The following is a 24,773-nucleotide window of genomic DNA, read 5'->3' as shown; positions in this document are numbered from 1 at the left end:
TCCAGTGTAATTATAATTTGAATAATTCATGGCTTGTTCACTGTTGTCAGTGGCAAGAATGCAGTGTTAAGTTTTGTACTCCCTCAGTTCTCTCGCATCTGACAGCAATTCTTATTGGTTGTTTCTCATTCATGTTACCTACTGACCGACCGACTGACCGAACCACAGTCAGGGAAGCAAATTTGATTTTTTTCTTTTTTTTTTTTACAGAGCAGTGCAGTGTAGACCTGGCTTGTCATGTCTTTGGAAACTCATTGGTGATTGCTGTACTGTTATTCACCCTGTATCGGATAGCTCCATTAGGTGAGATTAAAATAAACTCCTGGTCATTTGCCAGGTTGTAATGTGTTCTTGGGCAAGACACTTAACTCTGACAGTACCTCTCTCCACCCAGGTGTACAAAATGAATTCCAGTGAATTTTTTTAGGTTACGTGACAAAACTACTGGGAGGGGGGGACCATTGATGGACTAGAATACCATCTAGGAGTCTATTTAATGGCAATGCTAGCTTCTTGGACTGAAGCCAAAGTCTGATGATACACAAACCTTAAAAAGTTGGATAACCGTTTTTTATTTGCTTATAGCTTTTAAAAGTGTTTCTTTGGTGCTTTGTTCCGTAGAGGGACAATTCCAGACAATCTCAAGAAGTACACTCCTGGAGAGCCCGGTGATCTCAACAAGAAACAGCTTCTTGCTTTAGGGTCAAGGTTAGTGTTAATTGAACTTTCAGTTTAGACGTTCTGCTTTTAAAGTCTTGGTTATGGTAACGTTTAGTTGTAGTTAGCGGATTAAACTTGTAGAGTATCGAATATCATTTTATTTGGTTTTACTGTTCTTTGTATTGTAGTGCTTATGGAAGAGCATTGAAACTGCAGTCTGAATGTGGAAGTCTGTGGGGTGACTTAGGGTTCAACTGCTTTCAACAGTCCAAGGTAAGTCACATATCAGTACAGTTTGCCCTGGATACCTAGAAAACGATGATAAAAGGCTGTTCAAAGATCTCCAGGAAACTGAGGTTAAAATGAAAACTAACTAAAATTAGCGATGTTTTATGGCTTAAAGTACAGTAAGGACTTCTCATTAAAGCTGTACGTTCATGCATTCTGTACTGCAGTTTTCAATTTAAACTTCTTTACTTTTTCCTATTTTCCCTGTAGATTTTAGAAGGAGATGACAAAGAAAAGATGGCTCATAGATCTGTGCAGGTATGCAATTATATTTTGTACTACTCTTTGTCGTATAGTTTCATATCATTACCTTGCCTTTTACTTTTTTCAGGCCTTGAAGAAAGCAATAACCCTGCAGCCATCCAACCACAAACTGTGGAACAGCTTAGGAGTAGTGACTGCTTCTAAAGGTAACAGTGCCAGTATATGATACAGGTGACACTAAACTAACATGCATGCTTATCAGGTCTTTCTTTTAATATGACAGAAAAGTGCAAACGCTTCATACATCGACAGACAGGCTAGATGATTACAAAGCGTATGACAAACTGACTTATATTTGCTGGATTCTTGGCTAGCTAGCTGTAAAACCATTTTAGTCAATGACTGATTGCCCAGTTAGAGTGTTCTTGACTTGTGTTAACTATTTTGTTACAGAAGTCAACAATCCAGACCTTAGTCAACACTCATTCATCATGTCGATCAAGACTGAGCCTAATGTAAGTGTTTAGGTTTGTCAATAGTAAAAGTTTCTTAACTAGGGAAAGGGGGAAAACTACCCAGATTTTCAAATTCCTATTGTCCTCACAATAGCATCTCACTTAGGGTTTGGTAAATGGTCGACTAGCAACTGCACTGACCAACAACTTCAAGACCACAGGCTCAGTTAATGAACTCCTTTTCTCACCATTTTGTTTCCAGACATTTTCAACTTGTTTTAGTGAATTATTCTAAAGCTTCCATTTTTTTTATTTTTCTGTTGGCAGAATGTTATAGCTTGGACAAATTTAGGAGTCCTGTACCTAAAACATGGTAAAATAGAGGTAAGTGCTGTTGAAAATCTTCACATATCAATCTAGCCTATCATCGCGAGCTCATTCCGCTAACATCGAGAATCACATCTGAGCTCACAAACATTGCGTCCTGATTTTCGCATAACAATAACAGTGATCATAGAAACTGTTCACAGCGCAACTTTGTGTAATACTAGAAATCAGGTAAGCTATTCAAAGAAGTGTTTTCCATTAACTTCACTTAGGAAAGATATTGCACAAGTCTTACCCTGCTACGCTTAGCAACTGCTTGTATCAAGTAGTGCAATAATCTTATGCTCCTTTTATATTCCTGCAACACCACTGAAATACAATGTTTATATTGATGTTTTTTATAGCTTGCCCACGAAGCCTTCAAGAATTCTCAAGCTTTAGACCCATCTTACACTGCGGCATGGATTGGACAGGTGATGAAACATTGTACCGTAATGATTCAATTAAGCGCCCTCCTTCCAATAAGCGCCCCCCTTCGAATGTGTTTTTGTAATAAGCACCCCTATTCCAATTAATTAGCGCCCCCATTCTTGTAAGCGCCCCCATTCTTATACGCGCCCCTATTCTTAGAAGCGCTCCTATCGTTGCAAGTCGTCGACGTCGAAAAGATAAACTCATAAAAATTCACCGTACCGTACATGTAAATATTTACTGCTAAAATGAACAATTCTTGTAAAAGTAACTGAACTTTCAACAATTTCTTACTGTTACCGTTTATGTTATTGATATTTATTTTAGAATATATTAAAGTTTTGTTTTGAAAATTTGCCTTTTTCGCCAAAAATTAAATAAGCACCCTGTCCCGAATAAGCGCCCTCCCCTAAGGTGCCAAAAGTACATAAGCGCCCGGGGCGATAAATTGAATCATTACGGTAACTCAAAATGTACTGGTCTTTTCAAATTATTGTTCAAGTATCCGAGCCGAAGCGTTCGATAATTTTGTGGCCTATTGATTGCTTTTTATTTGTTTGGATCTCTAGGCAAGCATTGCTGAGACTATTGGAAGTGAAGAAGCTATGGATCTGTTTAGACACACCACAGAGCTGGGTTCACATGTAAGAAACATAAATCCAGAATACTTTTACAAGTGTTTTATGACCGCAGCCCCCCCCCCCGTGAGCTGTAAGCACTTTTTATGGGCTGCTCTGAGAGATAATAGTCAGGTACCCAGGAGTCCAAAATGTGACACCCACGGGCATTTTTGTCTGATTTTTGGCAACATAGCTATTTTTACTAAATCGAGTACGCTGATTTCGAAAATCAATGTTGCCAAGCTTAATTCTCGCGTTAAGATGATGTTTTGATGCATTTAATTATGACGTCATGGTCCAAATAAGGAATTTTCTTTCCTTTAGCTATTTTAAGCATAATACATCCAGAAATTCATTTAAAGCATTGTTAGTGTAAATAATAATAATAATAATAATTTTTTGAGAGTTTTTACGCTGTTTCTGTGAAAATCAAGCCCTTTAGTGACAATTGACCACGCCCTCTTAACAAAATTCACCCTATCGCGGGAACCTTATCACGGGTGTATAGTTTTGTTATTTTGTCAAAGAACAAATGCGATTTTTGTATTAACAAATCGCTATAGTTGCAATAAGAAAGAAAAATATTGTCGTCGTGCCACGCTGAAGCTAAGAGCTAGCGAGCATCAAGAATGACGCCATTACAATTTTCATATATCGAGTTTCCCTTGTTTCAGCATTTCGTATAAGTTTTGTGGTAAAATAAATGGAAATAACATCATAGTTAATGTCGTAATATATCATCGTTGTTATAGTTAGAGATAAAACTTTATTGATTGTCTTGTATATTGCTGAATCTAACTTATTTCACAATGGTGATGGTGTGAGATGGTAAAAATGAACTTGACGAGTTATTAGGAAGATTTGCTGAGACATCCTCTAAAGTTATTTACGTTGGATTCTCTGAAGTTCCTGCCCATGAAGTAGTTCCTCTGAAGTTCCTGCCCATGTCCACACTGTTAGCCAGGAGAAGTAACAGCAAGTCTGTGCCTCGAGTGGAAACTATTATGTTGTCGACATTCCCGCTATGACTGACTGCATAACGAACAAACTTCGTATCGGCTTCCTCTTGGTTGGATCTCAAAAAGGCTACATCTAAGCCATGGCCAGGATCTGAGCAGAATCCACTTCGTATGAAAAACCACCAGACATACTACGATTGCAGAGTCAGTGCCTGCGAGATAAGTTCATCTGAGAGAATCCGTGCAAAGTCCGCTTTGTTGTCTCCTAGTGCCAAAAATGCTCGCCACTTCATCGGCCGCAACTGAACCTCTCTTACGTACTTCAATGACTCTGCTCACAGGCCGCGCCGTGTTCTTGGAGCGTCGACTTCTTGTCGTTGCTTTTATGGAGTGCCTCCCATCGAGTAACACATCAATCCTCTGGTATCCAGGACCTTTCCGTAAAGCAGGTTTACGTAACATTCCGCAAACCCACCGAAAGCATTTGCATTTTTTGGTTTGCCAATAGTTGCCACCATAATTAGTATGCTGCCACCAGGGCGAAGCCATCGAAGAACAAACTTACTCTAGGCACTTGACCTTTTCTTTTGAGAACGTCTGCTAAAATTGACTTGTTTCACACTTGCGGGGTTCATTTCTGCGAGAAACAGTGGCACCAGCATTATACCTCAGATGCTACAATATGGCTTGCATGTTTATCTCGTGCCTGCCTTCATACACCGTCATTAGACAACATAGAATACTCTGGTTTCCATGCAAATTTAAAGTCTTTCTCTTTTTGCGGCTAGTTGCAGCACTTTTAACTTCATAAAGGCTGGCAAATAGAGGTGGATTATTCTTGCGAACAGGGTCACGAAAGTTTGTCTTCCATCCCTTCTTCCCGTTCCCGTTCTTCCTCTCTGTCTGAAGATAGTAGCCTCCATTCCACGAATCGTTCAAGCTGAGTCTGTCCAATCGAAAGATCTTGCTTTATTTTCTAGAGTCACGAGATCTTTCTTGGCAATTTTTTGCAATGTCTCATTTTTCCGTGACAAGAACAACCCGGATTTTGTTGTGTGGAATGTACAGAATTCTCAGCTCCATTATCTTGCTTCTGTCTCTCCTTGCCACTCTCTTTGTGGATAAAAGCAGTCGTTATGGTGTATGTCAAACATCGCTGATGTTTGTGGAGCAATTCAATTACAACTTTCTATTAATACAAGAATCACATTCATTTTTAAACAAAATGTTAACACTATACCCGTGATAAAGTGAATTTTTATGAGAGGGCGTGGTCAATTCTCACAAGACGGCTTGATATTCATAGAAACGGTATAAAAACTATCAGAAAATTCTTAAAATCATTTTACAGAATACAAATAATGTTTTGAACGAATTTCTGGATGAATTATGCTTAAAATAGCTAAAGGAAAGAAAATTCCTTATTTGGATCATGACGTCATAATTAAATGCATCAAAACATCATCTTAACGCAAGAATTAAGCTTCGCAACATTGATTTTCGAAATCAGCGTACTCGATTTAGTAAAAGTAGCTATGTTGCCAAAAATCAGACAAAAATGCCCATGGGTGTCACATTTTGGACTCCTGGGTACCTAACTATAACATTCTGTTAACATTTTGAACAGATCTCGCATTGTGGTAGTAAATGTTCAAAGCCTTGCTCAAAAAGGACCAAAGTTAGTTGAATTTTTTGAGGCGATGTAGTATTTACTGTTTGTAGTGAATGTAAGCTGAAGTTAGTTTGCATTTGAAGTCATTTGTGAGCGACAAACGTTAACATCCTGATAAACGGTCGACCATTTACAAACTTGACGCCTGATTAGTTGTTCCCATACCTGCAAAACCAGGCGAGGTAGCTGACTAGATACGTGTGTTTGTTGTCATCGTAGGTCGAGGGAGGCATTGGCTATGCACACTGGGTGTGCTCGAGTCTTGCGCCAAACACATCACCTGAAAATCACGTGGTACTCAAAGAAAAACCAGTTCCCACTCTTTCTCATCTTCATCCTGAATACAGAAAAGCTGTGTTACAATCAGCAACTGCTCTCAGTAAATACACAGGTACTGCATTCCTAAAAAATTATCAGTATAACATTTACTAAAACAACAATGTCATGTTTCTTTTTCAACCTGGTCACCTGGTACATTTCTGTCATGGATAATATTTAACAATTATTATTCAACAGATGCGCGCGCTGCCCATATATGGTCAAAATGTTAACGATATCTGTCATCCGTACATAACAGATATCCTGCGATATTCGTAGGTTGTAAAGATTCGTCCGAAATCTTGTAAAGCGCTGCACAATTACAGTTTTTTTATGTGCAAAATGTGTTTCGTTGACAATTTGTTGAATAATAAAACAATTATCCTGCTCAATCTTGCGGAATATCGTCTGATTTTAGCCAACTCGGCCTACGGCCTCGTCGGCTAAGTATCAGGCGATATTCCGCGCGATTTCGCAGGATAATTGTTAATTATTCGCCGAAGGCGAAGTGATTATTGTTGAATAATCCCCGAGACGAAGTCAAGGGGATTATTCAACAATAATCACTGAGCCTAAGGCGAATAATTGTTTTAGTATAATTTTTAGAGGTGATCATCAAGAACTTAAAAAAATAACGATAGCAAACAAGAAAACAGCAAACACAAGTGTTCGCTTGCATACGGTGTACCCCAGTTTAATTCATCGATTACAATCAGAATTTATTTAGTTAAAGCAATAAAACGGAACAAAACAAACACTATGAGAGAGATTGATTTCTTTTACCTTTGTATGATTGTTGAAGACTTCTAAGCGAATGTGGGAATCCTCTCAAAAATGAGTAGCTCCGGTGAGAAGAGAACTAAATAATGTTTTCTCAATCGATCGGACTGAGTTTCTCATCGATCGCCAAAACCGCCGTGTTTACGATCATTTCTAATGCCTTGAGAACCATCTCTTGAAAATATTTTCGGTCCAAAAGCCTTGGTAGTTAATTTGAAAAATTCCCAGTGTTTAAAATATCCAGGACTTGGACTGGTTTCTTTCAAATCAAAGAAATTTTCATTCAGCAAAAGCGGCCATGTTTACTTGCCTGGATGTCAAAGGTGGCGTGGCTAAGTAACCAAGCCTTCAAAGCTATAATCACCTCGCGCGGGGTGAATATTTAACAATTATTATTCAACACATGCGCGCGCTGCCCATATATGGTCAAAATGTTAACGATATCTGTCATCTGTACATAACAGATATCCTGCGATATATGTAGGTTGCGAAGATTTGTCCGAAATGTTGTAAAGCGCTGCATAATTATAGTTTTTCTTTCTGCAAAATGTGTTTCGTTGGCAAGTTGTTGAATAATAAAACAATTATCCTGCTCAATCTTGCGGAATATCGTCTGATTTTAGCCAACTCGGCCTACGGCCTCGTCGGCTAAGTATCAGGCGATATTCCGCGCGATTTCGCAGAATAATTGTTAATTATTCGCCGAAGGCGAAGTGATTATTCAACAATAATCACTGAGCCTAAGGCGAATAATTGTTTTAGTATAATTTTTAGAGGTGATCATCAAGAACTTAAAAAAATAACGATAGCAAACAAGAAAACAGCAAACACAAGTGTTCGCTTGCATACGGTGTAAACCAGTATGCAATTCATCGAATACAATCAGAATTTATTTAGTTAAAGCAATAAAACGGAACAAAACAAACACTATGAGAGAGATTGATTTCTTTTACCTTTGTATGATTGTTGAAGACTTCTAAGCGAATGTGGGAATCCTCTCGAAAATGAGTAGCTCCCGTGAGAAGAGAACTAAATAATGTTTGCTCAATCGATCTGACTGAGTTTCTCATCGATCGCCAAAACCGCCGTGTTTACGATCATTTCTAATGCCTTGAGAACCATCTCTTGAAAATATTTTCGGTCCAAAAGCCTTGGTAGTTATTTTTAAAAATTCCCAGTGTTTAAAATATCCAGGACTTGGACTGGTTTCTTTCAAATCAAAGAAATTTTCATTCAGCAAAAGCGACCATGTTTACTTGCCTGGATGTCAAAGGTGGCGTGGCTACGTAACCAAGCCTTCAAAGCTATAATCACCTCGCGCGGGGTGAATATAGCCTCATAAGCCGAGCTTCTCGACCAATCAGAATGCTACAATTCTTATAATCACCTCTGAAATTATACTAAACGTGGATAATACACGTGGCCGTTCACATGCACGGGATAAAAACAAGATTACTGGAAATTTAACTCATCAAATCAGTGAATGAATTTAAATGCAAGATGGTTCTTTTATTTAGATTGGAAACAAATCGATGTTTTCTTGGGAATTAAAAGATGTAAAATCTTGGCTTCAATTGTCCTCAAAATTTGATAACTGCCTGTGAAGCTTTTAAAAAATGTTATTCTCTTAAAAAGGTCCAATAGCTGTTTTTAATTCTTAAGGTTGAGTTGTTGGTTAGTTAATCGACATTAAGAGATTTAAATTCTGAAATGTTTATGGGATATTCCACTACAAACTTATAATAACGGAATTCCTACATTGCAAGAACCTCAGATATTTCAAGCTTCCCCTTATTGAGAGCAAAGTTTTTTTTACCGTTGATTTCTCCAGATCGTTTGAGGAACAATGCTGGTGCGTATAATATGTATGGATTGCTACTGGAGCATCAAAAACTTTTCTTACAAGCAGAGAAAGCTTTTAAAAGGTTAGTGTCACCTTCAGACTTTTTCAGATACATGCAGTTTTTAATTTGCTTTTTTTATTGTTATTGTTAGTTTGCCAATGACAAGTTTATAATAGTCTTCTGTTAAGACGGTCTGTTTTCACTGGCATTGTTTGTATTGTTTCGTTATCCTCGTTTCCACTACGGAAGCTATCAATATTTTGCTTTATTTTCTTTAGTGCAATCAACCTTCTTCAGGAAAATGGAACCGAAGACCAACAACAGCATTTAAACGCCGTGCTTGTTAACCATGCTAGAGTGGTTTGGTGAGTTGCCCAGAGTAATCAGATGCTTTTTTTACTGGATGGTAATATGCATGAAGTGTTTTAAGGTGGCTCAACTGGATTTTCAAGGGGTAACACCGCTCAAGTTTGAGAATTAACTACGTCGCCATTAACAATGCTATCGAAAAACTATCACCACAGTTGTATTATATAAAGATGAAATTTTTTTATGACCAGTGTTATATTGACATCGGAGTTGCCATAGCGACGAAATGACGTCATTACGTTTTTTACTTTCGCTGGTATTCCTCGGCACCAGGAGATTTTTTCGAAAATCGCTCAAAGGAGCTTGTATCACACATAGCTGCCTCAATGTTGGCAAAGTTTGAACAAATTTTATGAGAGCGTTTTCGAAATATTTGGGGATGAAGTTTTCGGGGCTATAAATACAGTCAAAAACATACTAACGAGAAAATAGGGTAATATCTAAAGAAAACGACGCGCCTGTGAATTGCAATTTCATTTTATAGTAGTTTGATTCCATATAAAATCGTGTGTAAAACAGTGGTGGGGATTGCTTTGGTCGATTGCGAGAAAAAAAGAATTTGATAAGCGTGCGTTCCGGTGCTCTTGTTGCCATTTTTGTTTATAATTTGGTCTATGACTGCAAAAGTGATAATAAATTAAAAACTGCTCGATGAATTTTTTTTAAAAATTATTGTTAAACTCGAGGATTGTCATCAATTGATATAGCTTGCAAGTTTCAAGTTCATTGAAAACATTTAAGACAATAAAATTGGGCCTCCGATGTACTGATTTTTTCGCGCAGATTTCGTGTTTACAAGCGAGTGTCCTCATTATTCACGGGTATTGTTTTCAAGTGTCATATCTACGTGCACCACTCCCGTAAAAAAATTTATTTGCATTAAACAGGACGCTCGATTGCTTTCCAACAATTTTCCGAAACATGGTTATATTGCTTAAAAAATTGTAACAGCATTTGTCGAGCTCTTGATGTCAAGGGCCTCTGTCCAGAAAACGAAAGCTATTATTCTACATATATTGTCATTGATATTCTCCTTTAACTAGATTACTACCAATCGAGATGTCAGACGGCAAAAAAAAAAACTCATGGAGCTCTCTGTTTATTTATTTTTTTCACCAGTGCATTGGGTCGTTACAAGGAGGCAGTAGCACAATATCAAGCAGTGAAACCACTGTCCATGTTTCATGATGTGTGTGGGCTCGCTCTGTCTTTGTTCATGGCAGGCCAGTTAAAAGATAGCTATCAAGGTAACCATTCTGTCGAATCTATTTAAATTGCAACCAGAAGATAATAATATAAATCTGCCTCCCCTGATTAGCATTTAAGAGGCTCCGACTGAGAATATGAAGAATCGTTGGACAGGCTGGGGAAATCGAAAATCTTGAAACTTTGCCTGAATAACACCTTTGGGGAACTATGTTCGAAAATATTATTCTCATCTTCTAGGAATTTATGGTTTTCGAGAAATTAAGAAAAAACGAAAATAACGGTTTTAGCTCATTAAATATGCAAAAAATATGCGTAAAAATGGCAAAGTTCTCGATATTCCTATAAGAGCAATTTTCAGTGCTCTGAATCGAAATAAACTTAGAATAATAGCTTGACCTTTCTTCTACCAGGCAACATAAACGTTCAATTTTTTCCGGCTATTTTGAGGTTTCCTTCGCCTTTTAAAATATTGCTTTATCAAGCACTTCGGGAAAGGGTAAAAATTGAGAAACTTTGGAGGCCGAAAAAGCACCTTGATATGTCCGATATCGAGTCAAACTAAACACTGTGCAAAAGCTCGATGTCTCTTCTGTTATAATATCAAATAAAAAATCTGGGTACTCAAGATTCACACAAATGAGAAACGAAAGTTTACGACCTCCTCGTGTCTAATTTGCATAAAGCTAATTTTTGAATTCGTCCTCCGCTAAGTGATCTGGTCCGCTAAATTTAAATTTGGGAGCTATGATTTGCACAAAGAAAGCAAGTTTAAACTTTATTTGATTTTGTTGACGTCGTATGCCTATCAACAGGTTATATAAACGCAAAGAAAGAAGAAAAAACAGTAAAATTATCGACTGAGCTCATTGCGTGACCTGCGTCACGTTATAAATTTTCTTGTCAACAATTGAATTTGATTTGTTTGTTAGGACTCAGTTGCATTTCAAATTTAAGATTAAAGAATGAGATAATAATATCATTCACTTACCTGAAATTGGGAATGATTTGTACCTTTTATTTACTCTGGCGGGTAACTCACGTCAAAGCCGTAACTTGCGTAGTACCGGTATTATTAATTTGGAAGTTGACTTCAGCTATAAACATAAACGTACATAAATATTATGAAAATATATCGCTGTTAGTTTCCGTTCAGTTGTCATTTTTAATGGCAATAAAATACGAAAAGTTTCTCATCTTGTTTTAAAACAACTATATAAAAGGTTTCGATCGTGCAAAAACCATTCATTCATTTATTCAGATGCACATCACAAAATTAAATTAATTTATAATTCAATTTAAAGAGACCGAACACGTACACAGCGACAGAACTCGGCGCCAGGACATTTAACACAAAGCACAAAATTATTCGGCTGAAATTTAAAAATAGAATGACCCTTTACAATTGTGCCTCTCTTGTTGGTGGGGCTTCAGGAGTCCAAGCCCAGAAAATCCAGAATTTGTCCAGTTTGTAAATTACCATGCAAAAGCACACTTCAAATTTTGTTACATCTTGTCTGACAGATACTGAAAGCATCGATAGCGAAGGAAAATTGTTAGTTGCCCGTACAGGTAAGGTAATTTTGTTTTCTTTGAACCACATCTATGTTTGGGTAACTGAATTAATGCAAGCTTACCTTGGGATTTTTGTAGCGCAAGAATGCCAAGAACATATGACAGTTTGTCATAAATACAAGAACACGCTCTTTCGCTGGCGGACTGGAGAGCAAGATGTTCTATACCAATGGAAATTGCGAGCCATAAGCCTTCTTTCACTCGGGAGGATCGCGGAATAGCAAGCAACCCTGCTCTGTTTTACAAGAGACGGGTATAGTTTGAGCTAGATCACATAAGCATTAACTTTCTGTTACTTAATTTAGGTTTAAGCCCACAGTAACAACTTCCAAGTAAAAATTTAATGAATAATAGCCCACATGATTACTATAGTATTTCCTAGACTTTTAAGTTAAAACACTTTCTTTAATATTGTAAATTTAATATTGGTTTTAAGTTATAAATTGACAGTTGACCTTACCCTACTAGCCTTCAGAACAAGCGCTTGCTGTTGGGCACTTTTAAAAAAGCCCAACAATACCGCAGGCTAATCAAAGTTTTGCGGTTTCGCGACGTCTCGGGTTTCAAGTTACAAGCAAATAAGTAAAATTTTATCACAAGTATTAAATGCGCCTTCAACGGCAGAGTATTAGTTTTTATTGACTGTTCTATTAACTATGCTTTCACTTAACACGCATTCTACAACCCAAGATTTCACTTGTTTTGAAATCGTGCCCGGACGCTTGATTTTAATGAGCACAGGCAATGGAAAAATCACACGCAAAATTTAACTCATACCTGCTGAAAATTTTGTGACAAACTGGACAAATTCTGGATTTTCTGGGCTTGGACCAAGCCCCACCAACAAGAGAGGCACAACTGTTAAGGGTCATTCTATTTTTAAATTTCAGCCGAATAATTTCGTGCCTTGTGTTAAATGTCCTGGCGCCGGGTCCTGTAGCTGTGTACATGTTCGGTCTCTTTAATCTAATTTTGTGATGTACATCTGAATGAATGAATGGATTTTGCACGATCGAAACCTTTTATATAGTTGTTTTAAAACAAGTTGAGAAACTTTTCGTATTTTATTTCCATTAATGACAACTGAACGGATCTAACAGCGATATATGTCCATCATAGTTTTAATAATTATTTACGTTTATGTTCGTAAAAAGTAAACTTCCAAATTAATAATAACTACACGATTTATATTTTTGACGTAAGTTATGCGAGTAAATAAAATATACAAATCATTCCTAATTTCAGGTAAGTGAATGATATTATTATCTTAATCTTTAATCTTAAATTTGAAATGTAAGAGTCCTAACAAACAAATCTTTCCTCCGATCTTTTTAATTTAATTATTGACAAGAAAATTCATACCGTGACGCAGGTCACGCAATGAGCTCAGTCGATAATTTTACTGTTTTTTCTTCTTTCTTCGCGTCTATATAACCTGTTGATAGGCATACGACGTCAACAAAATCAAATAAAGTTTAAACTTGCTTTCTTTGTGCAAATCATAGCTCCCGAATTTAAATTTAGCGGACCAGATCACTTAGCGGAGAACGAATTCAAAAATTAGCTTTATGCAAATTAGACACGCGGAGGTCGTAAACTTTCGTTTCTCATTTGTGTGAATCTTGAGTACCCAGATTTTTTATTTAATATTATAACAGAAGAGAAATTGCGCTTTTGCACAGTGTTTAGTTTGACTCGATATCGGACATATCAAGGTGCTTTTTCGGCCTCCAAAGTTTCTCAATTTTTGCCCTTTCCCGAAGTGCTTGATAAAGCAATATTTTAAAAGGCGAAGGAAACCTCAAAATAGCCGGAAAAAATTGAAAGTTTATGTTGCCTGGTAGAAGAAAGGTCAAGCTATTATTTTAAGTTTATTTCGATTCAGAGCATTGAAAATTGCTCTTATAGGAATATCGAGAACTTTGCCATTTTTACGCATATTTTTTGCATATTTAATGAGCTAAAACCGTTATTTTCGTTTTTTCTTAATTTCTCGAAAACCATAAATTCCTAGAAGATGAGAATAATATTTTCGAACATAGTTCCCCAAAGGTGTTATTCAGGCAAAGTTTCAAGATTTTCGATTTCCCCAGCCTGTCCAACGATTCTTCATATTCTCAGTCGGAGCCTCTTAAGAATAAGAATCTGCTAAACAAACCTTACTCTTTTCTTCAGCATACGAACAAGCATTTCAACTGGCCGATACTGATGCCGACCGGTCATGTGTTCTAACCGCCATGGGCATGCTGGGATACGCATTAAATGACAAAGAAGGAGCAAAAGCAATGCTTTTCAAAAGGTGAGAAAAAATTCATTTGCTTACAAAGTGGTAATGTATTTTATGCTTTAGGGAAAAAGCACTTTTTAGTACAGGTATTTCAATTCTCTGTTGCTGTTTTCTGTAGCTATAGAAAGCATCTTATGTGCATGCAATTTGAATTTTTTCTGTCACAGTTCTCAGTTACAACCTGCTTGTGAACGCGGGCTCATGGCTCTCTGCGCCCTTGGTCTGGTCAGTGGTGATGCTACTTTGGCTGGAGCAGCTCTTGGCGAACTAATGAAACGAAAGAATGGTAAGATGAAACAGAGAGTGGATTGGGGTGGAGAAATAAGGGATTGTCAAACAGAAAGTGTACAGGAATGCAAATCTTATTGGGAAAATGTATTACATCTTTTGTATTCAACGTTTTATCTTGCAGGGAGTGAAGATTTAACAGGCGATATCTGCTATCTCTACTCAAGGTTTTATGCTTTACAGGTATTTTTTAAGTCTTCCTTTGCAAGTAGTAGCGAAAGTGGGATATTTTTGGACACTGCCAATACAAAAGCCCACCTTATCTTAACTTTCCCTTTTTAACAGTCGTAGAAGTCTATACTATTACTAAACTATTACGATAATATTGTGTTTTAAATATTATTATTTTGCCCGTTCCATCACAATCACAGCTTGAAACGGACTATTGTCGTGGCAATTGTCCTTTTGGGCAGATCTTTGTTAAATTATCGTACGCGTTTCCAAATAAATTTAAAGCTTTGCTCAATAATCACCGTGAGCTCGCCGAAAGTTGTCTTGCCAACTTGTTGTTATTTGAATTTGTCCAGTTAACTTTTGAGTTCCATTTAATTTTTTCGTGAGTAAGTCATAGTATTATTTACTGTTGTTGTCTTATCACAGGGAAATCAGAAACTTGGACGAAGTTACATCATGAAAGAGATCCATCGGTAAGATAATTTGTTGTCCCTCTTCATCCCCCTTTTACTTAACTGAACTGAGGGTCGTGTTCTTTTGTTACAAGACGTTTGTTGCCTTCCTATTTTCTTTCAACTTTTGGAGTTCATTCCAGTGGCAGATTCAGACCTTAAACTAAGAAGCAGGCCCGATTTTTGTGTGTACACGCAAAACATTTTTACCGGGAGAGTCATTTGAAAAAACTGTCTTTTACCAAAAATAGGGAAGGGGCCCGAGGGCGTTGTTGTTAAAAAAAATGTTGATCATTACTTTTGGAGGTCATCGGAATTGTCCGCGGCATCTTCGGAAAACTTCGGGCCATTTCGGAAATCCTCTGAAGTTTTCTAGGCATAAATAAGGGAACATAAGAATAAAATATCTTCTTTTCCTTCTTGCAGCAATCCAGCAAGCAGTTTATTATGGAGTCAGTTGGCTTCTTATCTGTTGCAAGCCTGTCCAGATGAACAAGAGGTAAATGTGTTTATGTTCAGTTTGGCATTCGCTATTATCTTCTCAACTTCCTCTAGGGACTTTTACGTCACATGGTATTTAACCCTTGCCACCTCTCGTGCTAGTCACTCGACACACACAACCAGTTTTTGCGATCGCACCTTACCAAGCATAATGTTTCTAGTATTTTGTATGCATTTAGTTTCTTAGGTTATGGTGTCCATGAAATTTTCTCTTGCTTATTTGTTTGCCTTCCCACGAACTATGTTATTGCGTGTGTGTAAGCCTTATCGTTTCTCGTCTCCAATTAACACAACTGGTCGTGTCCTTTCTACATCACTGTGTCTGTTGTTTTTCTGCTTACTAGAACATAAACGTTTTCACTGCGGTGGAACCCAGTGACATAGCAGAGAACCACTTTCTGGCTTAGTGTTAAAATGATACATGCAAGACTTCTCCCTTTCAAGCTCGAAATATAAATTCTCTTTGGTAGATTTGGTAGAACAACACGATTTTCTAAGAACTCTCTACTGTGCTCTTGTACGATCCAACTTAGAATACTGTTCTCTAATTTGGTCCCCTTACACCATAAAAGGCAACTAAATTTATTTTAAAGACTGAGGACACCTATGCTTGCCGCCTGAATAAATTAAATTTGTTATCTTTGGAAAAGAGGCGATTGTTAGCAGATGTTACTTTTCTATATAAAGATCTTAATGGGATTATTGACATAGACGTTGAACCTTATGTGGATTTTTATAAGGAAACTGATCACTATACTTTTAGACATAATGATAAGTTAACAGTTAAGATGAGATATGCAAGAACGAACGTCCTTAAATATTCTTATTTTCATAGAGTAGTGGGAACATGGAATTCGCTTCCGCTTTTCATTCGTGAGGCAACAAGTGTGAACTCTTTTAAAGCATTAGTTAGAAAGTTTTTTATGGATCAGCAAATTTTTTAAATATTTTTCTTGTTCACTTATTAATTACTATTATAATTTCACTTTCTTTTTTGTATTTTTTTATCTTAGTATCTCAGGTGATCTGCTTTAATATGGGGTCCTTGACTCTTTTGTAGTTCATCCTTTGGCCTTGTTTTTTTTTTTGTTTTGTTTTTTCTTAGCCTTAGCCATAAATTGTAATAAATAAATAAATAAATTTATTCTGACCACATGCTTCTCTCCTTGACAATGTATCGTACTGTTTAAAGAAATTGCCGGTAGGTGTTTATAATCTTGGGAATCTCTGTTTCTATAGGCCGCTGCTTGCTGTTCTGAGTCTTCTGCTAAGCTTGGAGGGAGTCACTCGTCTAAGGTTGGTTAGATAATGACCTATTCGCACCGAAGCTAAAGCACGTTTTAAAGCTGTTAGGTTAAACACGTTTTAAAATTGTTTCAGAAATTGCTAACTGATGTTTGTCGTCTTAAATATAGCACATTACAATGACAGCACAAGTAAAAACTTACTTGAACCCAATGCAAAATACGGCTTGTACTAAAACTCGAAACCGAAACTTGAAAAAGAAAAATTCGGGCTGAAACGAAACGAAACCTAACTAACAAATGAAAGCTAACTGCAAGCAAGTCGGAGTGCAATTTTGTGGTTTCGTTTCGGGTTTTAGTACACGCCGTAAAATCCAGCCTCTCAGTTTTCTATTGCTAATTTTCATTTTGTTGAACCTGTTTTAACATGTTCTAAACATGTTTTGGTAGTGTGAATGTGGTAAAGAGTTCAGTATCGCTACTGGATTCACCGTTACCTAAATACACAAGTTATTTCAAAATAACATTACTCTTCTTTGAGGAACACGACACTTTTTCTTGTCACGAAACATTGCATTGTGTGACAGACTTAACCAATTGTTCTTCAACAGCACAACCCCGCATTCCACCCCGCCGGTATTGTGGGCTCAGGAGCCTTACGTAATCACATCAGCAAATCCAACATTAAAAGCACAACAAACAGAACTCGGACAGGTCTCTTAGCATCCCAGAAGGCTGTTCATGCCCATCCTGATCACGTGTCCAGCTGGGCAGTTCTTGCAGCGTCCGTAACAGCTCACAATATAGCCACTAGTCGTGAGGGACTGGGAACAGAAAAGAACGGTCTTGGCGCCAGGCTTTCCGAGTTTGTGGAGTTGACAGGTATAAGATATGACGGAAAATGACATATTTATTTCTACATCTAACTTCCATGTATCATCTGAGAAACAAGCGGATTTTATTGTGTTCTGTCTGAGTCCGTGGTTTTCGCCAGCGATGTTGCATAGCAACATGGCGGCGTATCCTTAAGACATATCGCAGACGTCACGCTTAGGACCAAAGAATGAGTTGTTACAATTAATCGATTTTAAAATAAAAATAATAATAGAAAAGTTCGCGCTTAAAAATCACAACGCGCTAAAAAGCATTGCATGTCGAAATGGGAACCTTGCCAATTTTAACTGCTAAAATTGGAGCTGGACTGGTAGACTTCCAAGTCAGATAAGATAACAGACACGCTTGCCTAGGATTGTAACTCTTAACTTAATGAATGGTGGGTGGCTTATCATGCAAAACACACCCCGGCAATTGTTGAGAAGCCATTTCGTTTTCTGGCGAAAGGTTTCGTCGATTTTCAGTTAAGGTTTGGTTGTTTCAGTTATTCTGACCGTATAGTCAATTTGCACACGATTGACTTAGAACTTAAACATTTTCTGTCATAGCTTCACAAGAGAATGGTGCTTTAAAGTCCCTATCTGAGCATCAGCTGCCAGCCCTTGTTGCAGTACAGAGCAGTCATCTGGAGACCCTCCTGCCCTGGGCCATTATTCACCGTGGCTACTGCTTGTTGTATTCAGGGCGGCACCAGGAAGCTGCTAAACATGTTGATCAGGTTAGATAAGAATTTAAATTCTCTTTACTGTTTTTCATGTAATGTCTATTATTTACCTGGGGAGAGTATGGTGTTCAAACAGGGTATTTTTTGTTTCCTATTCCGTCGTCATCATCATCATCAGCAGCAGCAGTAGCATCACATCATCATCATCATCATCATCATGATCATCATCATCATAGTCATCAGTCCTTTTTACGCCCATGGGACGTGAAATAAACTTCCCAGGTCTCCACTGTTTAAACAAAACATCCAAAATTCGATCTCATCTTCCCGAAATAACCATACACGCATCTTGGGCGTTCCGTGGTTATAACTATCTTTGAGCTGTCAGCAAAATAGTCTCGAAACACTGCTGGATGAAAGTAATTTGATTGCATTTCCAAACCGAGGAATTAATGCCTCACATGTTCGGTTGCGGTATTTAGCAACATTCTTCATGTACGTGATGAATTAATTTCTCCTACCCCGGTAGATTTGCAGTAGTCATCAGATCTACAGTGTGCAGTTTTTCTGGTTGGTGCAGGAGTAAGAGCGCTCGCCTCCCACCAATGTGGCCCAGGTTCGATTTCCGCCTATATGTGGGTTGAGTTTGTTGTTGGTTCTCCCCTTGTTCCAATGATTTCTCTCTGGGTTCTCCGGTTTTCCCCTCTCTTGAAAAGCCAACATTTCCAAATTCCAATTCGACCTGGATAGAGGACCCGCATGAAAACCAGCTAGCGCTGATGTGCCATCCTCTCTTTACAAGATATAGCCATTTATTTGATAAAGTGTTTTCTCTTGCAGTCCTTATCAGTATACAGCTCGATTCCGCATATCTCCGCGCAGCTGCACTTCCTGAAAGCTCAGGTATTACTGGCCAGCGGAGAACCTGTGGAAATTGGACTAAATATGCTGCAAACATCCCTGTTGTCGAGTCCAGCTCAATCACCGAATGCCTGGCAGGTAATATTACAACTCACTTCATGTCTTCTGATATGTGAAAATACTAAACGCGTTCTCATTCGGGTTTGACAGGTTTTGGCTGAAGTTCAAGCCAATCAAGGCTCAGCAATGGCGGCGGAGCTTTGCTATCGTCAGTGTCTGCAGGCGGGAATGAGCAACAAGTAAGAAGGCATCTAGAGTAATTAATTAGGTTAATCGTGGACGTCCCACTTCTAATTGACACGGAGAACCAAAGTCAAGATTAATTACACGTTTACTAAAGTGATATGCAGATAAAATGCAAGTAAAATGATAAAGAAAGTAAACAGCACACGTGTCACAAAATGGGGTCATTGGGCGAGGGCCTGAGGCAGTAGCTAAACGGGCTAAACTGTAGATTAAAGCAGAGCACATTCACTCCACCACTGACTGTTGGGAGACTGAGCGCCAGTTTTTAACACAAGGATTGTTAGGATTGTTTGGGCAACTAACTAATTGGCCAATAGTTCCCTGGCAAACGTGACCAGTCCGTAGCTCTGATACAGAAACTGCTAAAACTGATACTGATGTTGTTGTTGTGAGACAATTCAATAATTATTGGTGAAGTCAAAGCAAAGAACGCTTAGTTTCTCTGTACTTTTTTAAAGAAACTCGTGTGGGTGAGTTATGAAAATTAACTCCCGGATCAGCTCAGAAACAAAGGGTGTGAATTCTAAGCAAATTCTCTCATTGGAGCTGGTCTGGCTTTGACATGTACGTATTTTTTGGCCAAATCGCGAAAATTAAATTTACTTTACTTTACTTTAATCATTTTCTCAAACATACATACTATACAAAGCCGAGGGGGAAGACCAAAAACAGGAACAAGTTCACTTACAAATGGCCACCCCCCCCCCCCCAAAAAAAAAAAAAAAAAAAAAAAAAAAAACCAGAAAATTTAAATATAACTCTAATAATAATGAAAAAATAGTAAAAATAAAAGAAAAATTAAGTTAATTTAGTATCTAGTTGATAAAAATAAACCTTACTTACATTTCCCGCGAAATATGCCCGTTCCATTTTCGCGAAATTGATTTTCCGCGAAAATAGGTAACAATAAGCTATAATGCCTCTCATCAAACGTGATTTGTGATGTTTTAGGGCTCAAGGTTGGCGAGTTGTACCTCTCATAAGACTGGCACTGCTAGCTCTACGTTTGGCACAGGTATGTAAGTCAAATTAAAGCTGAAAATTTTCACTGTTTAAGCATCGACGAATTTGACAAGTTAGTATCGAGCCGTCAGAACTACCTACCCTAAGACAGCAATAGTATAACAGCCAACGAGGAAAGCCATCGTTAATTTTTTGTTATGAAAACGGACTTCACTCCAGCCTGAAGGTGTAAACCGCATGGAAAAACTATAAACCTTTTCTCACAAACTCATCAAGGGTCTAATATTTTATCCCCCGATCATCTAACTATCTTTGCAATACCCTTCATGACCCATGGAAAGGTTTAGTTACACAAGTCGGGTATTTACTTCTGGGCCCAAGATTCTCTTGCATATCTTCAAGCCCTTACCCAAATCCTATCCTTAAAGCTTACCCAAATCCTTAGATTTACACTATGGCGAACCAGGCGAACCACTTACAAGCTATACTGTGTGTAAGATTGATTAACCTTTTTTTCTCGTAGTCGGAGTCCGCTGACCGTGATCGCTGGATCAACCTTACTCTTGAAGCATCTAATGAGGTTTGCTGTTGCAGTGAATTGTTTTGTTAGCTATAAATATATTTGTTAGTAGAGTATTCATTTCACAGTGAACTTGTTGATTTAATGGCAGGTTCTCAAGTTCAAGTCTAGTTTATCAGCTGCTTTTCTCATTCAGGGGATCGTATATTTTCTTCAAGATAATGTTAGGTAAGTCTCAGTACTCCTTAGCGTTATTCCAATGGCCTGGGTGTTTATAGTAAACATGGATGACAAACTTAACTATACCCTTTACTTAATTTTCAGCTCGAGCTTTTGAGAATCAAGATTGGGGGGGGGGGGTGGGGTGCACTTTTGTGTTAAAAAGTAAAAGAACCAATGGGCCTCTCCCCCTCCCTCCCTGCTTTTTAATCGATGATGTAACTGATGGCGTCATCGCTTTATGTCATGAGGCGAAGGGCAGGATCTTTTTGTCTACTGTCTGCAAGGAAAGCGAACAGAAATCGAGTTTGACTCGACAAGAGATTGCAGGGTAGAAAAACAAAATACTCCTTTACGAAAGAGACTAAATAAATGAATGTTCGTTGAGATCTGTTAGATTTAGTAGACAAACATTTCTGAATTCTTTTAATATACAGGACCACTGTGAGCATGCAAGTCACCATTTGACCTTAAGCCTGCTCGCGTGTATTGTATGTCATTTTTCGGATGTTAATTTCTTTGAAAAAGTTCCTAAAAATTATGTAAGACCTTGTGAAACGTCATCGCTTCTGCATGCATCGCGTGCCATTCATTCAAGCAAGCAATGACCCGTCCTCACTTCCTCCCCTCCCCTCCCCCTTTGAGCACCACTTGTTCCCCAATTCGAGGTTCGTCTCACCTCGTATTATAGCCCATGGCATCTAGAAGCGTCAATATATTTTTGTTTTTAAATTTAATTGACTTCCTTCACATTGCACTAAGTGAATCTAACGTCTTCTGTAGGGCTTCGAGAAGAGCATTCCAACATGTGATAGATTCCGACACAGGAGCCTCAGAGATAGCCCAGTACTGGCTATTCTTACTTCATTTGAAGAAAAACGATCTGCCCGCTGCCATGGTATGTAACAATTTGAAGTCGTACACAGTGTTTGCGTGACTTGTGTTGGAAACATTCGCGTCACGCACCACTTTTAGGCAGATAGTCTGCGAGTTCTTGTATGAACAAGTAAAACTTAGGCTTCACAAAAGAGATCTGGAACGAGGGTGAAAACATTGCGAGTGGGATTGAAAAGAGTCACTGAATTTACACCCGCTTTCAGTGTTACGTGCATAGCGGCTTTCTGTCGACATCCATCTTTCGACGTGCTTAACAAACAACACGGATCGAAATCCGCCAATCACAGCCCACTAGCATGACCTTCTGACCATGCGGGCCCATTTGCATGAAACCAACAACGGTATACATTTCAAACAGCACGTCGAAAGACGCTGTCGAAAGGTGATGTGTGGAAAGATTGCTATGCACGTAACACTGAAGAGCGGGTGTAATTCACTTACCTATTTGCTAAAGCAATTTTTGTTTGACCCTAAAGTGTTCCCGGTTTGTTTCATCTGCCAGTAATTGACAGGATCAAAACAAGCTTTGCGCTTTTTCCCGCTGAAATCGCTATTGTCGTATAAGAATTCTAAAAAGCGAGTAACGTTAAAGAGGATAGCTACATATAATCCGTACGCTCCGTTTGCGTGTTCGCTTACCAATCAAAAGCAGCGCGCTCTTGCCTCCGTTTTCTTAACCAATCAGATTGTTTCGTTCTAGTTCATTTGTGGTTCCCTGTGTTAACACGCATTCATTTCAATATTATACGAAAATCGCTTCAATTTTTTACCAACTGTATCATTTTATTTTGCCATTTACAGGATCTTCTGTCTAAAGCCAAGTTTTATGGTAACAGCAGACTGGATTTGTTTTATTATCAAGTTGCAAAGAATGGAAACATATCGACGACAGATAAAAAACGTTTAATGAAGAAATGCGTCCATGTCAATCCTTCAGAACAATTATTTTGGAAAGCATTGAAGGAATACTACTGAGAAAATATGAACTAAATAGAAATGTAAAATGAAATTGAAAGGTTACAGTAGTTTTAGTAAAAAATAGATAGGTTTCCACGGAAAAACGTTCAACCAATGGTTAAGTATTAAAGGATTTTTTTTAAATATCCTTCCATCAAAAACTTATATTAAAAATTGTTTATTGTGCACACGTGATCGTCATTTCTAGCAATTCTTTTTCATGGGCGCCGCCATCTTGGAATTGCTAACGTACATTGCACACGGCTCCTTAGAAGCGGCCAAACGTCGCTTTATTCAAGAATGCTGGGCCCAAGAACAAGTTGTTGTTATTAACCGTGCGAAGCCGGTTCATAATCTGGCTGGCATTTTTTTGTCGTTTTTTTTTTTTTTGTTGGTAAATCGTTCCAGATCCACGCGGCCCAGCCGGCTCCTTTGTCACGGTCACGCAAGTTTTGATGACCGCTTGGACATGTCCAAGCTATTTAAAAACTACCAATATGTCAGACCCATGCCACGCGATTGCTCGCCTGTAGCTATAAATAATCATTCACCTATTTTAAAAATATTTACGAACACCCTACTTTCTGTGTGAAATAGTTATTTTTGTGTTATTTAGGCGTTTGGCTCGGAGCGAGTACAAGTCGTACAATTTACCCGGAATGTGTTGAATATTGCAAAACAACGACTTGTTTTCTGGATATTCCAATTTTTGTTTTGAGTTTATTCTGGGAATCGAAACGTATATTGCAAGCTCAGCAAGAATGTGTCAAGGCACGGAATACACGTCATCGCGCCAGGGGAATTACCTTCGCAGTCATGCTCTATTTACAGCTAATTCGAGAAAGGTTGTCGGAAAGACTAGTCTTTATTTTGGCGTGAAATGGACTTCTTTTAATGCCATTCATGAACTGGTTTGGGTTTATTTTATTGAACATTCGGGCAAAAATAAATATTTGCATGCGTAAGCAGGCATTTATCCGGCCAGGCGTGCTGAAGGAAATTTATGTCACGCACACTCCGTGACCTACGCAAACACGACTTGTGTGTTTCTCAAGTGACTGCTTTTCTAAAGATTTTTTATTGTCCGGCGCTGTGCCTTTCTAGCCAAAGAACTGAAAGAGGTGGTCAAACACTAACCGCACGGTTATAAACTGCTTGCAGATTCTTGTTTTATTTTACAGGCCCCTTATGACAACAGTGTTTCAAACACTGTTGGGTTTTTTCCTGTCTAAATATTCGTAAACATCATCATTATCCTCACTTCAGCAATGGTATTCTGTCCTGTCTTAGTGATACCACAATCCATGCTACCCACCTCCAAAAAGAGACCACTAGCAGCCCCGCCCCTTGCATATGGGAGTCCCCTTCCCCCCCCCCCCCCCCCCAATTAGGCTTTTATAAAGTATTTACGTCTCAGTCAATGCGAAGTGAGATCAACCTCCCCATCCTCCCCATCCTCCCCAACCTCCGGGTATTTGACCGCTACTGAGGCCCTTACTTACCTCTCAATGTGTTATAGATTCACTCATTTCATACAATTCAGAGAGTAATCGTGCTACGCGCTCGGCCGAGTTTGAAATTCCTCGCCCAATAGGGAAAATAGGATTTATTTACCACTTCTTGTTGTAGTTTGCTATTTGTACTTTTCTCAGTTATTTTCAGTGTTTGTTCTTTGTCAGACACGGCCCGAAGTCAAGTTTATTCAGGAACAGGTTACATTGTACGTGATTAGCGTGACCGACGTAAAGGACCGTTTCTTCATTGACACGAATGAATGTAGCTTAAATAGCATGTGCTT

General features: G+C 38.3%; 1 protein-coding gene across 1 annotated transcript in view; it reads left to right on the top strand.

Annotated features, from left to right (window-relative positions):
• LOC144660371 (tetratricopeptide repeat protein 37-like) overlaps positions 1 to 23,161 on the top strand; it is a 48,947-nt gene extending 25,786 nt beyond the window's left edge. Inside the window, exons 26-53 of the mRNA XM_078520978.1 lie at positions 211 to 303; positions 622 to 708; positions 849 to 933; positions 1,159 to 1,206; positions 1,280 to 1,358; positions 1,606 to 1,667; positions 1,935 to 1,991; positions 2,339 to 2,407; positions 2,975 to 3,049; positions 5,876 to 6,047; positions 8,586 to 8,679; positions 8,877 to 8,963; positions 10,087 to 10,214; positions 13,924 to 14,047; positions 14,203 to 14,321; positions 14,448 to 14,506; positions 14,924 to 14,970; positions 15,376 to 15,448; positions 16,690 to 16,746; positions 17,306 to 17,576; positions 18,137 to 18,306; positions 19,093 to 19,251; positions 19,324 to 19,412; positions 20,371 to 20,434; positions 20,906 to 20,962; positions 21,054 to 21,130; positions 21,905 to 22,019; positions 22,820 to 23,161. Coding sequence (XP_078377104.1) covers positions 211 to 303; positions 622 to 708; positions 849 to 933; positions 1,159 to 1,206; positions 1,280 to 1,358; positions 1,606 to 1,667; positions 1,935 to 1,991; positions 2,339 to 2,407; positions 2,975 to 3,049; positions 5,876 to 6,047; positions 8,586 to 8,679; positions 8,877 to 8,963; positions 10,087 to 10,214; positions 13,924 to 14,047; positions 14,203 to 14,321; positions 14,448 to 14,506; positions 14,924 to 14,970; positions 15,376 to 15,448; positions 16,690 to 16,746; positions 17,306 to 17,576; positions 18,137 to 18,306; positions 19,093 to 19,251; positions 19,324 to 19,412; positions 20,371 to 20,434; positions 20,906 to 20,962; positions 21,054 to 21,130; positions 21,905 to 22,019; positions 22,820 to 22,993 — 2,791 coding nt within the window. The 3' untranslated portion in view covers positions 22,994 to 23,161. The remainder of the gene's footprint in view (positions 1 to 210; positions 304 to 621; positions 709 to 848; positions 934 to 1,158; positions 1,207 to 1,279; positions 1,359 to 1,605; positions 1,668 to 1,934; positions 1,992 to 2,338; positions 2,408 to 2,974; positions 3,050 to 5,875; positions 6,048 to 8,585; positions 8,680 to 8,876; positions 8,964 to 10,086; positions 10,215 to 13,923; positions 14,048 to 14,202; positions 14,322 to 14,447; positions 14,507 to 14,923; positions 14,971 to 15,375; positions 15,449 to 16,689; positions 16,747 to 17,305; positions 17,577 to 18,136; positions 18,307 to 19,092; positions 19,252 to 19,323; positions 19,413 to 20,370; positions 20,435 to 20,905; positions 20,963 to 21,053; positions 21,131 to 21,904; positions 22,020 to 22,819) is intronic.
• Positions 23,162 to 24,773: the final 1,612 nt, after the last annotated feature.

The sequence above is a fragment of the Oculina patagonica genome, chromosome 1 (assembly GCF_052425735.1).
Source record: "Oculina patagonica isolate OP01 chromosome 1, crgOcupat, whole genome shotgun sequence".
Taxonomy (NCBI): Eukaryota; Metazoa; Cnidaria; class Anthozoa; order Scleractinia; family Oculinidae; genus Oculina; species Oculina patagonica.
The sequence above is the reverse complement of the archived record's forward strand: the minus strand, read 5'-3'. Positions and strand labels throughout refer to the sequence as shown.